The sequence below is a fragment of the Barbus barbus genome, assembly GCF_936440315.1.
Source record: "Barbus barbus genome assembly, chromosome: 15".
NCBI lineage: Eukaryota > Metazoa > Chordata > Actinopteri > Cypriniformes > Cyprinidae > Barbus > Barbus barbus.
Window position 1 is genome coordinate 8,167,199 of NC_136743.1, and position 14,551 is coordinate 8,181,749.

The 14,551-nt window shown below is 37.4% G+C and overlaps 1 protein-coding gene across 1 annotated transcript; it reads right to left on the reverse strand.

Moving 5' to 3' along the window:
• Positions 1 to 987: 987 nt before the first annotated feature.
• Positions 988 to 8,573, reverse strand: LOC306881540 (guanylate-binding protein 2-like). Its single transcript, XM_079435708.1, has 11 exons — positions 8,346 to 8,573; positions 7,997 to 8,193; positions 5,638 to 5,765; positions 5,320 to 5,429; positions 5,018 to 5,211; positions 4,371 to 4,613; positions 3,957 to 4,234; positions 3,146 to 3,358; positions 2,427 to 2,529; positions 2,039 to 2,232; positions 988 to 1,814 (listed from the first exon to the last, which is right to left on the reverse strand). The coding sequence occupies exons 2-11, from the start codon at positions 8,187 to 8,189 to the stop codon at positions 1,593 to 1,595; spliced, it is 1,878 nt and encodes a 625-aa protein (XP_079291834.1). The 5' UTR covers positions 8,190 to 8,193; positions 8,346 to 8,573; the 3' UTR covers positions 988 to 1,592.
• Between the last annotated feature and the right edge of the window lie 5,978 nt (positions 8,574 to 14,551).

A 14,551-nucleotide genomic window follows, 5' to 3' on the forward strand; every position in this document is an offset into this window, starting at 1 on the left:
CTGGAGTCAGTGCATCAAGAGTCACCACGCTCAGACGTCTTAAAAGGGCTACCAAGCCACTTCTGAACCAGAAACAACATCAGAAGCGTCTTACCTGGGCTGTGGAGAAAAGAACTGGACTGTTGCTCAGTGGTCCAAAGTCCTCTTTTCAGATGAATGTAAATTTTGCATTTCATTTGGAAATCAAGGTCCCAGAGTCTGGAGGAAGAGTGGAGAGGCACAGAATCCATGTTGCTTGAAGTCCAGTGTGAAGTTTCCACAGTCAGTGATGATTTGGGCTACCATGTCATCTGCTGGTGTTGGTCCACTGTGTTTTCTGAAGTCCACAGTCAACGCAGCCATCTACCAGGACATTTTAGAGCACTTCATGCTTCCTTCTGCTGACAAGCTTTATGGAGATGCTGATTTCATTTTCCAGCAGGACTTGGCACCTGCCCACACTGCCACAGGTACCAAAAGCTGGTTCAATGACCATGGTGTTACTGTACTTGATTGGCCAGCAAACTCGCCTGACCTGTACCTCTGACCTTGTCAAGAGGAAGATGAGAGACACCAGACCCAACAATGCAGATGACCTGAAGGCCGCTATCAAAGCAACCTGGGCTTCCATTATACCTGAACAGTGCCACAAACTGATCAACTCCATGCCACGCTGCATTGATGCAGTAATTCATGCAAAAGGAGGCTCAACCAAGTATTGAGTGCATAGAAATGAACAAACTTTTCAGAAGCTTGACATTTCTGTTTAAAATCGATCTAATGTAATATTCAAATTTTCCGAGACACTGAATTTTGGGTTTTCATTATCTGTAAGCCATAATCATCAAAAATTCAAGAAATAAAGGCTTGAAATATTCCACTCTGTGTAATCAATCTATATAATATATGGGTTTCACTTTCTGAAATGAGTGACAAAAAATATTGACCTTTTTCATGATATTCTAATTTTTTGAGATGTACCTGTAGATATTTTTTTCAACATTTTATGTACAGCCATGGTAAGAAACAGACAGGAGACAATGTTCCGTGTTCAAGCTTCTTCAGAGGTTTATTGGTTTCTACTCAATGCCAAGGACACATTGTCATATATACACAATCAGCCTGAATCAAAATAAACGTTTATTATATTTCACAGAAAACTGAAGTCACCACATTTAACCTATAAGGATGTCAAAATAAACAGCATAGATTTTTTTCATCTAAACAAGCAAACAAAAACAAAAACAGTGAATACACTCTAACTCAGTTTAAGAACATTTGATCTATTAGCTATAAACCTTTAAACACAAAGAAAGTACCACACTATTATTTAATGTCAAAGCTGTTACTGGACACAGATATTGGCCATAATTTGGTCAAATATCATGACCTAATAATTGAAAGGTTCCCAGGAGGATTTACATCAGGATTCACTGATTTTCTGAATCATTTTAACACTACGTGAAAGGCAGTCGCAGCTTTGTTCATAGTTCATAACAAATGTTGCTCGCTTGTCAGTTATAATATGAGAACAGCAACTATCTCTCTCTCTCTCTCTCTCTCTCTATATATATATATATAGATATAAGTATGTCAATAACGTATATCGATTTTCAAAACAGTTTTGAAACCAAGGACAGACCAACACCAGCTAATTTAGGAACGAAACCTGGCAAAAACAATGTTGCTGCAGTGCCGATACCATCCAAAACCTTGCTCATCGTTGAGGGCTGGGACGTCTCCTGTTTATTCACGTCTGCTTTTAGGCTGTCAATCTCACGCTGCATCCGGTCAGCCTCCTGCTGAAAGCCCTGCTGTAGAAGAGCTTCTCTTTCCTGCAACACAAACGGCAAATGAATTAAGAAAGCCTACTCTATAACTTGACCATGTTATATTTATTTTCCAAAAACAGTACAATACAATAAACCTTAAGCATTAAGCAATTAATTCAAACAAGCCAAACATGTACAGACTCCATTGGTATTACAGACATTATGTACTCCTTTAAGCACAGCATTAAACATGACATTTTATTTTTGGAGTAAGTATCCTGTTTTACCTTCAGTTTTGCTTCCAGGACTCGTTCATTGTCTCTGCTGATTCTTTCCTGCTCTCTCTCCATCTGACGAATGATCTGATTCACATGCTCATCGTGGGATCTCTGCATGTCTTTAAATGCCTGCTCCTGTAATTGGTTCTGTTCCTCTAGACCTTTTTGCCGCTGCTCCAGAATTGCATTCTTTAGTCTTTGCACTGTATTGAAAAAGTGAAAGTTTAGACAATACACAAAACAGGTATTTAGTAATGAAAGCCTGAGTTACAGCTACTAAACAGTATATTAATCACAAAATCTGTTTGTTACTCTTCTGTGCTCTAATTCAAGTCTGTCTAGTGTATCATTTAGAGCCTTGATTGATAGAAATGTGTGCAGCTGATTTAAATTGTACCCTCGTTCTCCTGTTCCGCCGCGCTGAGAGATTGGTCAGCATTTAAGATCATATTTCCAGCTTCTTCCTTTGCTCTCAAATATGTACTCAACACTTCTTCACTCTGTGATAAAAACACATTTCTAATCATTCAAAATATCAATGGGAGTTTTGTTGTGATTGCTACAAATCATACTTAAAAGAAAGATTTGCCCAAATATATCAACATTTTTATAATTTACTCACCCTCATGTCATGAAAAACCAACATAGTGTTAATTTTTCCATAAAATTACAGTTTGTAGTTACCATGGCTGTCAAACTCGAAAATGAAAACCTTTAAAGCACCATAAAACAATTAAAGTGCCGTTAAAGTTGCCCAGATTACTTGTGTACTACATTAAATATCATATTAATGTCATCAGATAACTTAAAGCACATCAGTCATTCATGGTGTTTTTTTTTTTTTTCAAGGTTTCAAGTTTGACATCCCTGTTCATTACAAACTGTTGTTTGGATAAAAAGTAACACGTACAGTCTTCAGAATTTTTAGTTTTGTGCTTCAAGTAAAACAACAACAGCAAACAGATTTTCAAACCTGGGAATGAGTAAATGTTTTCATGTTTTAGTTTCACGACTGTCACCACTTCAGCGTGAAAGATGTTTATCAGAGCTGTTAGATCCTGTTGTGACCTTCCGGAACAATTAAATGTGAGCAAAGCATGCATGTGTGAACTGTACCATTATTTGTGAGTGTGTTCTTGCTCTGTAGTCATTGGACAGATGTCTGAGTGTGTCCCTGTACTGTTGGTATCCTCCAGGTTTCAAGTATGATCCGTTAGAAATGCTTTTTTCCAGCTTATCAAACACCTCAAGCAGAACCTCCTCACACTGCATGCGAGATGCTTCATGATTCTGCTGGCACATATCTTGATATTCATTATGAATATTTCCCTAAATCATGAGAATCAATAAGAGAGAGAGCAAAACTGTTTATAATCTAATCATAAAGACAGAATATTATACATGGATTGAATCTCCATTATTTGAATCTATGCACATATTCACTATAATCAACACAAGAGTGGTATAAGTTTTAAAGGTTCATGCATTTAAATACTTTTAATTCAATGTTTTCAATACACTACACATGCATAAATGCATAATATGTAAACCATTTGATTATTCAGTTCCATTAAATGGAAATTTGTAAAACAACAGGCTGCGATATTTTTTGTGTGTATTTGTACATGCATTTTGTTTTAAGATAATATTGCAAATTTTGCAAAAGACAAGATGTCTGTGATTTTTTTTTTTTTAATTTCTGTTGAGAAATGGTCACAGAATTTTGTAAATGAATGTGTCCAGTTCAATTCAAGCTTTATCGACTGCATTTCTGAAGATTTTTTTTTAAAATATAACTTACAGAAAGGTAAAAATGATTTTCTAGGACAGATTTCAAGTTCAGTTTCAAGTTGAACTAAGTTGATCTCCAAGTAGTTTCCCTGTTTTTCCTTAATTTTATTTGAACTGTATGCAGAAGGTACTTTACCATGAGCTTTTGTTGGTAGATCTGGTCATTGTCATTGAAGGACATGGTGATGAAAACTTCAACGGCTTTCTTCTCTGCAATTTTGTGGATTTTGGACAGCTCTTCTGGGCGCATAGGAAGCTGAGCCATGCTGAGTATCTCTGTCATGTAGAACTGCATGGCCTCCTCCACTGCACGGACGTTCTGGATCTTAGCCAGAGACACCACTGCATTCTCCAAACACGGAACATTCCCGCTGCGAATCGCCTCTACGTAAACCTCAGCAAGATTACCCAGAGCTGTCAGAAAACACAACTCCATAGTTTACTCAAATGTATGTTCTTTTGTACACAGTCCACTAATCATTGGTTCTCAGAACAGATTAACAACTGTCATAAATTTGTTATCTTTAAAGGTTTTTGTGAAGGCACACACCTGTTCCAGTAATTGTACGGCCTCCAGTGACGGTTTTTGGTTCTGCATTGTTGTAGACGTAGCAGCAGAAGGTGTTTGCCTGCTCAAGGAACTCTGACTCCAGCTCTTTCTCAGACAGCTGCTCCATTCTCCTCATGTTTTGTGTACTTGCAGGCCGAGGGAACACAAAGCACTTCCTCACCGCAAAGAAATGCCGCAAACAACTACGGGGCAGGTTATACTGCACAGTCTGAGGTGAGCTACCTAAAATAAGATAATTATGAAATCATAATATATATTGAGTATATATTATGAGCGCTAATTTGCTGTATATAATGGACACTTTTATGTTATACCTAAAACTGTGCTGTTTTTTAAATGTTAAAATACATTTTTCTGTCCTGTTTTAAGTTTTAGTAGGCCATTTGTAGGTTGATTGGCACTTTTGAGCTTTCAACGTTGCCGTTTTATTTTTACAACCCATCTATCAGCATTGGCTCAGCTCTATTAGTTTGAAGTGAGAACTCAGTTTTGAAAGCTTGTTATTTCTGCATTTTTGACTAATGACTTTGACGTTTTTCAACACAACAAAAATGGTCTGTGATGGCATATGTACCTGCTAGAAAAAGAATATGTTGTGTATGTTTTTAATGTCAACTCTATCTCACCTGGTTTGAGTTTCAATGCGCCCTCCAGATACTCATCTGATGTTATTAGTTTATCTTCCCTTTTCAGTTCCAAAGTAAAGTCCCGAACAGCCCAGACAAACGATGGAAAAATACGCATGAAATCTGCCGACTCGCTCTCATGTTGACCCACTTCTGCCTTCACACGAATGTTCTCCGTCAACTCAGTAACATAGCTACATTCAGCATTGTTCAGGAGGAATAACACTGGCACCATTTATTAACTGTGTTCATTAATTGTTAACTCTGAATACATCATGAATGTGTGTGTGTGAGAAGGATACTGCAGCTTTTCCAGTGCCATGTTGTCAATGACTCCTAAGCTGTTGTACACTAGAGTGCTGCTGAGAAGAACAGCCAGGCAGAAGATCCATGTGTCGTGTTTCTCATCCCCCTGAAATAATAAAAGTATGTGAGTGCCAGTAAGTGGCCACTAATTTACATTTAATGGCAAAAGGTCATGTAAAGGCCAACTAATTCTGTGCAGTGAATCTTCTCATCTGGTGATTAATTAAATGACAGTGAAAGTATAAGGTGATGGCAGATTTTATTGATATATAGAGATAACATTGCTATAGATGCTTTGTGGTTTTCCTACTCACCTTCTCCACGTCCCCAAGTCCCTCTGTGTCCAGAAGCACAAGAGTGTGTCCTTCTTTATTAGGGTGAGGGACACACCACATCCAGATGCCTTTGGTCTTTGATTCAATAGTGCTGCCGAGAGCAAAGCCTGAGACAATAACATTATTAAAGTCAATGACAAATGTGACCCTGGATATTTGTAGCAATAGCCAACAACACATTGTATGGGTGAAAATGATCGATTTTTCTTTTATGCCAAAAATCATTAGGATATTAATTAAAGATCATGTTCCATGAAGATATTTTGTAAATTTCCTACCATAAATATATAAAAACTTAATTTTTGATTAGTAATATGCATTGCTAAGAACTTCATTTGGACAACTTTAAAGGTGATTTTCTCAATATATATATATATTTTTTGCACCCTCAGATTCCAGATTTTCAAATAGTTGTAACCATACATCAATGGAAAGCTTATTTATTCAGATTTCAGATGATGTATAAATCTTCATTTAAAACAATGTTCCCTTATTACTGATTTTGTGGTCCAGTGTCACAAACAAGGATTCCCAAAATGACAAACAAATCTTTTAAAAGTCTAGATCCAGAACTGAAAAAAAAACAAAAAAAATCTCTGTATTCATGTTGGTTTTCTCTGAAAACATATACCATTTCTAGGAAAAGCGACTGATATCCTCTCTGTGACGTCATTTTCTCTTTCATGATTGTCACATGTGAACCACATAATATGGTTTCCTGCATGTTTGGTAACACAACCTGACAAACGTTTTCTGAATATAAATAATATTTTCTCCATTTCTTGCTCTCTTTAAGAAATAATGATAACAATGATGCCAAAACTGCAGAATAATTTCAGCCTTCTAGAGGTGTGCTTATTTTATTATTGTTGGTTTGGCAAATATGCCAGTTGACTAAATATGTCTAAAGACTCATGAAACTGTGCATGACTGTAAACATCAAGTATTTTTATATGTATGTATTGTTTGTGTCTTAGTGTAAAATATTTGTAATGAGAGAAAAATTTACTGAGTACACATACTGTATAATTAAAACGTTTGTCTTCATTACCATCTCAGGATAGCTGAACCATGTTTACTTTACGCCCCATAAAAATGTAACTACATTTTAATTTAAGGTATCTTTACAGTAAATTAGTTTTTGAGCACAAAATGAGCATCAGAGACACTTTATTAATATTTTAACTTTTACTTTGATATTAATTTATATTTATTGTTTACATGTACGAAATTATCGCATTTTAGTGAAGTTCCTGTTTTGCACATACCAAAATTCCAGACACCTTCAACATTTTTCACATCATCACAGTTTATTCGCTATAGTTTAGAAAATGGTAATAAAATATGACAAGAACTCAAAGAATAAATTCGTCTTGATAATGTCAGATAACTTTGATAGAAAGGTATGTAATGAATTAGGATGAACCGTTGTCAGCTGTTAAATTTAAGTACACAATTAGATAATACCAATTTAGGTCAACCAATTGCCAAGCAATACTTAAAGGGTTAGTTCACCCAAAAATGAAAATTAGTCCATGTTTTACACACCCTCAAAGCATCCTAGGTGTATATGACTTTCTTCTTTCAGAAGAATCCAATCAGAGTTATATTAAAAATTATCCTTGCTCTTCCACGCTTTAGAATGGGAGCAGGCAGGTGTTTTGTTCAACAGTCCAAAATTAATCAAATAAAAGTGCACGCATTCCATAATAAATCATGCCTCACACGGTTCCGGGGGTGAATAAAGGCCTCCTGTAGCGAATCGATACATATTTAAAGTGTTATAAATACTTTTTTCTAACTTCTGCTAACTGTCATACATGCAAGCCGTTCTGGCATATGATGTAGGACGTACGCTTCGCGCACACACTGGTGATTAGTATTTATAACATTTTAAAATAGATATACACCTAGGATGCATTGAGGGTGAGTAAAACATGGGCTAATTTTTTGGGTGAACTAACCCTTTAATGCTTTGTTCAATCTGTGGTGTAAAAAGGTTGCATTAGCAATTACAGTAAAACACCTAAAACATGGTCAGATCAAAGTGTCTGAATAATTCTTGGTCCCAATTTTTTTTTAAATCAATTTTACTAGTAGTCCACTGTATGAAGAATTTTTGGGTATAATATGGTCACAGTTTACTTTATTTTGCTATCCTCACTAACATAAATATACTATAGTGTCCTGTATCCACTAGTAAAAAAAAAAAAAAAGAATTGGCTATATCTGGTGTCTGTCTGAATAATTTTAGTTTTGACTGTATTCAGTTATCGTGTCCTCATGATCATATCAGCATGCACAGCACTTGAGAAGGACTTTCAGCATTTTCTCTCACCGGACTGTTGTCCTGCCAGGCGGTTCATAAGGTAAGACTTCCCGGTACGGTAGAGTCCCACCACAGACACCACCACCACCGGCTCACTGATCCCATCAAGAATGTCTTTGGCCTCTTTTCTCACACACAGCTTGCCATTTTCATCGTTTTCAATGAAACACACCGGAGCAGACATGCGCCTGCTACAAGCCATGACTCTGCAAAAGAAAACAACAAAACACAACAAAGTCAGAAGCCATTAATTTCATAATTACACACAGAAAAAAACAAACAAACAAAATAAAGATTGACCTTACATTTGAAAGGCATAGCTATATAGAAAAAGAAGCTGTTTATAGCCTAGGCCTACCGTTTGCAAAGCGATTGTTTCAACAGCAGAAAGCATTGACCGTTCTTAAATCCAGAACCGCACAAACACGATCTTCCGAGGCTCCTCCCGTCTTAAATGTGTTTCTTTGTTCATGAGTCATTTGCCAGACATGCTCTCTCACGGATGCTGCCGGGAGTGAAAGTGAAAGTATGCTGGTTCAATTCACTGAGATGGCGGCTGCAGCCAGCGGCTTCCCAGAAACCCCCCGTTTAACATAAACAGCTAAACTTTGATAGGGTGACCAGACGTCCCCGTTTAACAGCACGTTAAAAACATGCAAACAGGGATGGGCAGTATTTCAAATACATGTTTTAAAATACGTATTTGAAATACAAAATACTATTTTGTATTTACCATTGAAAAAAAATCTAATGTATTTTGTATTTAAATACATTTAATCTTAGTATTTTTGTATTTTCAAAATACATAAAATACTTTTTGCCAATCAACCTCTTTATTAGAATGCTGATTTCCTGCATCAACTAGTTCAGAAATGCCACTTTCATGCATGTGAGCTGCAGCTGGATGACTCCATCTAGAATTGGGTAAGCAAATTTTCAGAATTTCAGAAGTCTGATTACAAGCTTGTCGCATTCAAGTGCTGTTGGAAAGACCAGGAATCATGGAGGACGCCAAGTTTCCTGGGAAAATCTTATTAAAACCAAAATTATAGATATTTAAGGTATTTAATTTTGAATAAAATGTAGCATCACATTCATTGACAGCCATATAAACATTCACAGAGATATCTATATAGTTAGCTTGTTCTGGATTTTTAGTCAAATGCTTGTACCCGCACAAGGCAGCGTCGCAAGTGTAACAGACGTAGGCAAGTAAGTGCTGGTGCGTGTAAACCTCACTCCGCTGTTCTCAAAAAAGAGGCGCTAGAGGCTGTGGCCTTTAGCCTCCTTGTTAGATCGCCCGCCTCCCGCGCCGGAGTCAGCGGTTCGAATCCCGCTCGGAGCGAGGCAAAGTAGAAATGGTTACATTGGTGCCGTGACCCGGATTTCTAATTTTATGTAACAGTTCCAGATCTGCACATAAGAAACTTCACACCGGAGATGGCAGGGACGGTTTCACATCACTTCCATTTATTAATCCTGGGACACTTAATCAGAAAAACCATTCTCCACGCTATCCTCTTTCAGCATCATACACAAGAACAACCGGGAGATAAGTAGAAACTTTTTGCATATTGCCTCGCCAGCATCCAATTGCTGTCTGAGGCTGACGTAACTCCCGCACTCCACAAAGGCATAGGTAACACAGATAAGAGTCCCATTTGCACAAAACACCATAATTAAAGTTCCTACACGCAATAACACAGAATGACCCTTATGGCGTTTAATACATAACAATTGTCTTTTGGCTCCACAGAAAATACGTTTTGGGAAGTTCATCACAAAGAATACAATAAAATTATTATTTCTCTTCCCAACTGGTTACACAAGCGGTGTGAGATACGAGCTAGGCTAAGAGCTAACCCCACAAGACCAGCTCTTCCAACACTCATGCTCTCAAACGTTGCTCTCTGGAAAACAAACTGGACTTAATTCAATTCAGTCGGTCTACACAGCATGAGGCAAGGGACTGTTGTGTGTTTGTTTTCACTGAAACATGGCTAAACGACAACATCCCGGACTCCGCCATTCAGCAGCACGGGCTAACCAGCTTCCGAGCGGATAGAGATTCATCACTATCTGGTAAGACCCGTGGAGGTGGCTTTGTGTGTGTATATCAACAAAGAATGGTGTAACAATGCTGCGGTAATATCAAAACACTGTTCATCGCTGGTGGAGTTTATGCTTGTGAAGTGTCGACCGTTCTACATGCCGCGGGAGTTCACGGCCATTGTTATCATCGCGGCTTACATTCCCCCGTGTGCAAACGCTAAGGACGCGCTTCGTGAACTGTATATCGCCATCAGTGAACAACAAACAAATAACCCCGACGGCTTTTTCATCATAGCCGGTGACTTCAACCATGCAAACCTAAAGACAGTTTTACCAAAGTTCTACCAACATGTGAACTTTGCAACAAGGGGAAACAACACACTGGACTTTGTTTATACAACAGAGAAAAACGCATACAAAGCTGAACCCCGCCCCCACCTCGAGTACTCGGACCATATCACTGTTATGCTAATACCAACATACAGACCACTTCTCAAACTTGCCAAACCAGTTCAAAAGCAGATCACAGTATGGCCAGACAATGCCACCTCCTCACTGCAGAACTGCTTCCAGGACACAGACTGGAACATGTTTAAAGAGGCAGCCACCTACAACAACCACACAGACCTGCAGGAGTACACTGAAACTGTGACTGCTTACATCAAAAAGACCATTACCACACGTGCCGACCAGAAGCCATGGATGACAGCAGAGGTTCGTGGCCTGCTAAAGACCAGATATGAAGCATTCAGATCAGGAGACAAAGCAGCCCTCAAAACAGCAAGAGCCAATCTGTCTCATGGCATCAAGAAGGCAAAACAACAATTTGCTAAAAAAACTTCACAGACAGTAAAGACACTCGGTCCCTGTGGCAAGCCATTCAGACCTTCAGTGACTACAAGCCCCCGCCACAGGCCAGAATGAAAGCATTCTGTTAATTACCCTCATGTCGCTCCAATCCCAAAAGACCCTTTTGTGCAGAACACAAATGAAGATATTTTTAACAGATGCCTTGTGTACGCAAAAAACAGCAACAACAATAATATTATCACTCTCCACTTCTTCACTGTTTTTGACAAAAATTGTGGTGTCATCTGCTAACTGACTGAGTTTAATCTCTTTGTCAAACACTGAGATTCCATGAAAACTAGCTTTTTTGATATGAGTGGCCATCACTTGCACAGCTAATAAAAAAAGAAGAGGCGATATAGGGCACCCTTGCCTTATCCCACAGCACATATTAAATCTCGGACAGGTACCATGAGTTAACTGGACTGAGCTATTACAACCATTATAAAGAGTTTGAATTGCTTTTTGAAAAAACATACCAAAGCCAAAAAAAATCTATAACTTTGAACATAAAAGAATGTTCAATAGTATCAAACGCTTTATAAAAGTCGATAAATAATATTAAACTATCATCTGATATAAAATATCTGTAATCAATTAAATCAAGAATTAATCTAATATTATTTCCAATATAGCGTCCTTTCAAAAAACCTGATTGTTCTTCATCAATTATCATTTTTAGACATTTTTTAAGTCTTTTTGCAAATATATGTGAATAAATTTTGGTGTCGTTGTTTAATAAACTAATTGGTCTCCAATTTTCTAAATAGAACTTATAGGTTTTAGTGAAGAAGGAAGTTCTCCAAAATCAACTGATTCTTTAAAAACAGCAAGTAAAAAAAAGGTGCAAGAATATTACAAAAGGTTTTATAAAACACCCCTGTCAACCCGTCGCTTCCAGGAGACTTATTTTCTTTAAGACTGTTTATGCAATCTATAACCTCTTCAATATTTAATTCTTTACCACAAACATTTCTGAAGGTGATCTTATTAACATTGTCAGATAAGTTGCTAAGAAATAAATCTGTATTAGTGGGTTGATTAAGAGAAGTATACAATTTACTATAGAATTGAGATACAAAATTGGATACATCCTTAGGGTTCTCATTAGTAGCACCGTTTATTACTAATTTATTTACAGAGGTTATTTCTCGATTTCTTTTTTCTAAACTGAAAAAATATTTGGTATTTTTTTCTCCTGCTTCCATCCATTTTCGTCTTGACCTAACAAATGCACCTCTACCTTTCTCTTCATAAATATGATCTAAATAATTCTGCAAAGTTGCAAGTTTTAACAAATCATTGCTTGACAGATGTTGGTCATTTCTGCATGTAATGGAAATAATTTCATTTCAATTATCTTGTTCTCATTTTCTTTTTTCTTTCTTGTAATAGATTTTCCATAGGATATTGCCAGTTTTCTTATTTCAAATTTTGTTTGTTCCCAGTATTTTCCATAAATCTGGGTTGTAGATGCCTGTTGCCAATATTTACTAATTAAGCTCTTAATTTGAGCACAAAAATCATTATGTTTCAACAAACTATTATTTAATTTCCAATATCCTCTCTTAACCCTATTTGAGATCCCATCTATCCTGTCTTCCATCAAAAACGGTGTTGAAATCACCACCCCAAATTACTTCAGCAGAAGGGAATTTTGAGTGTAAACAATTAATATGTCCCTCAATATCTTGAAAGATTAATCCATTAATTTTTTTATTGTTGATGGCATAAATGTTCATGATGATAAATTTAACCTGATTTATTTCAACAAGAATCCAAAGATCCAAAGACCTTGATCATCTGTCTTGTGACTTATTACCTTCCCTGAAAACTTATCCTTTAAAATAGCGACACCTGCTGTTCTATTTGAAACACCAAACGAAAACCACATGTCAGAACCCCACTGACTTTTCCCAAATAATACATCTTCTTTGCAGGCATGAGTTTCTTGAATGAACCAAAAATCAGCTTCTTTACCTTTACAAAACAGAAACAGAGCTTTTCTTTTTAACCCCTGGCATTAACAGCAAATATTGTTATTGACATAAACTCGAACAAGAGCGAACAAACCATTTTCGTTTCCTTTTGCTCCTTTCCATGTGAGGTCCCGCGCTGTCCTGGAAGTGAATCTTATTAGTTGTGAGTTGGTAATGGGATGGTAATGGAATTACGTGCATACGACGTCGTGGTTACGTTGCCTATTGGTAAATCATGAAATTACCAAAAATTACCAATACGTTACGTAACTGTTACGTCGTGTGTTAGCAGGTATGTGATATGAGATTTGAAGAGGGAGAAAAAAAGTTCGGCAAAATTAACGAAATTAACGCACGTGCCCAGGGCACCGTACCAACGGGAGAGGTGCCCAGCCGAAATACCGCTACTCCCAGAACGCGATTTCAACCGTGCCCCCTCAGATTTCTGAGGCAAGTGGATTTTGAATGCAGCTTCCAAAAGACAAAAAAATATTTTTTATATTTAATAAACGATCACACTGGTGTGATTAGATCATTCAGTGCGGCACATCATCAGCTGCTAAATTAAAATCTGCCTTTGCTCAACTTCGCTGCTGGCACGGAGCCAGAGACAGCCGTGTGTTTCTACAGCACTGCGCATTATAACCAATCACACATGATTCTGTTGAGTTTATGAGTAGGCTACAATGAGTCATAGCTGAAACAGCTGTTTTGTTCAGTGCGCTCCATGAATAAATTCTGCTCTCTGCCGATTTCTCTCATAAACAACAAAGTGCAGAAGTGTATATGATGTAAGCAAGATATTAATTTCACAATGTAAGCAACTTCAGTGATTAATGGGAGTTTTTGACTTTATTATCAATAAGGTGGCATCCATTTAATAATCTGAATTAAAATGATAATTTACACTCAATGTGTTATTATTGCATACTGTTTTATAATGTAATACAATACTGAAGTGCAATTGCCACTATTTTGCAACAAGTAGTATAAATAGCAGAAAATCCTGCTATTTTAACATAGTGTAAATATAATGTAAAAAAGGCTACGAGTTTCTATTATTCTAACCTCTCTTTTAAATCTCTTCCCTCTGCATGTGAGACACGCACATTCAGAGCACCCCACCTGAGCCAATCAGCGTCCAGAAACCTTGCCCATGTGATCTCCCCCGCCCTCGCAGAGACGGTAGTTGAGTGTAGCGGCGCGCGGAGATGGACAATTAAGTTTCTGCAACATCATAGTTTATGGACTGTTTAAAGATCGCTTTTTGGACAAAGTGTTGTGCGTGAATGCAAAAAAAAAAAAAACCCCACAACTACATACATCATAGCCTCGACCACACAGTCTGTTGAGTGGTGACAATAAATGGGTCAATTTCATAAAACGAGTGCATCTTCGTTTCGTCTCTAATCGGACAGACTTTGGTGGGTCAGTACCCTGAGCCGGCAAACAGTTTCATATGGTGAAGAGCTAACCAAAAGCTTCAACCATTTTTTCTTATAATCTATAGCTATTTGCACTTAGTGTAAATAACATATCGCTAAAAATACTGCTATTTTCACTTAGTGTAGATAAAATCCATTGCTATTTGAATTTAAGAAAAATTACCGCCTATAATAAGGGGGGCCTATAATTACCGCCTAAAGAGGGGGGCCTATAATCAGTCCGTGCCCAGGGCACCTCT

Coding starts and splice junctions, on each gene's coding strand:
- LOC306881540 (XM_079435708.1), bottom strand. CDS start 8,189: ATGGCTTGTAGCAGGCGCATGTCTGCTCCGGTGTGTTTCATTGAAAAC. Junction 4,235..4,370: donor CCGTACAATTACTGGAACAG/GTGTGTGCCTTC, acceptor GTTTTCTGACAG/CTCTGGGTAATCTTGCTGAG. Junction 2,530..3,145: donor GAACACACTCACAAATAATG/GTACAGTTCACA, acceptor TTTTTATCACAG/AGTGAAGAAGTGTTGAGTAC.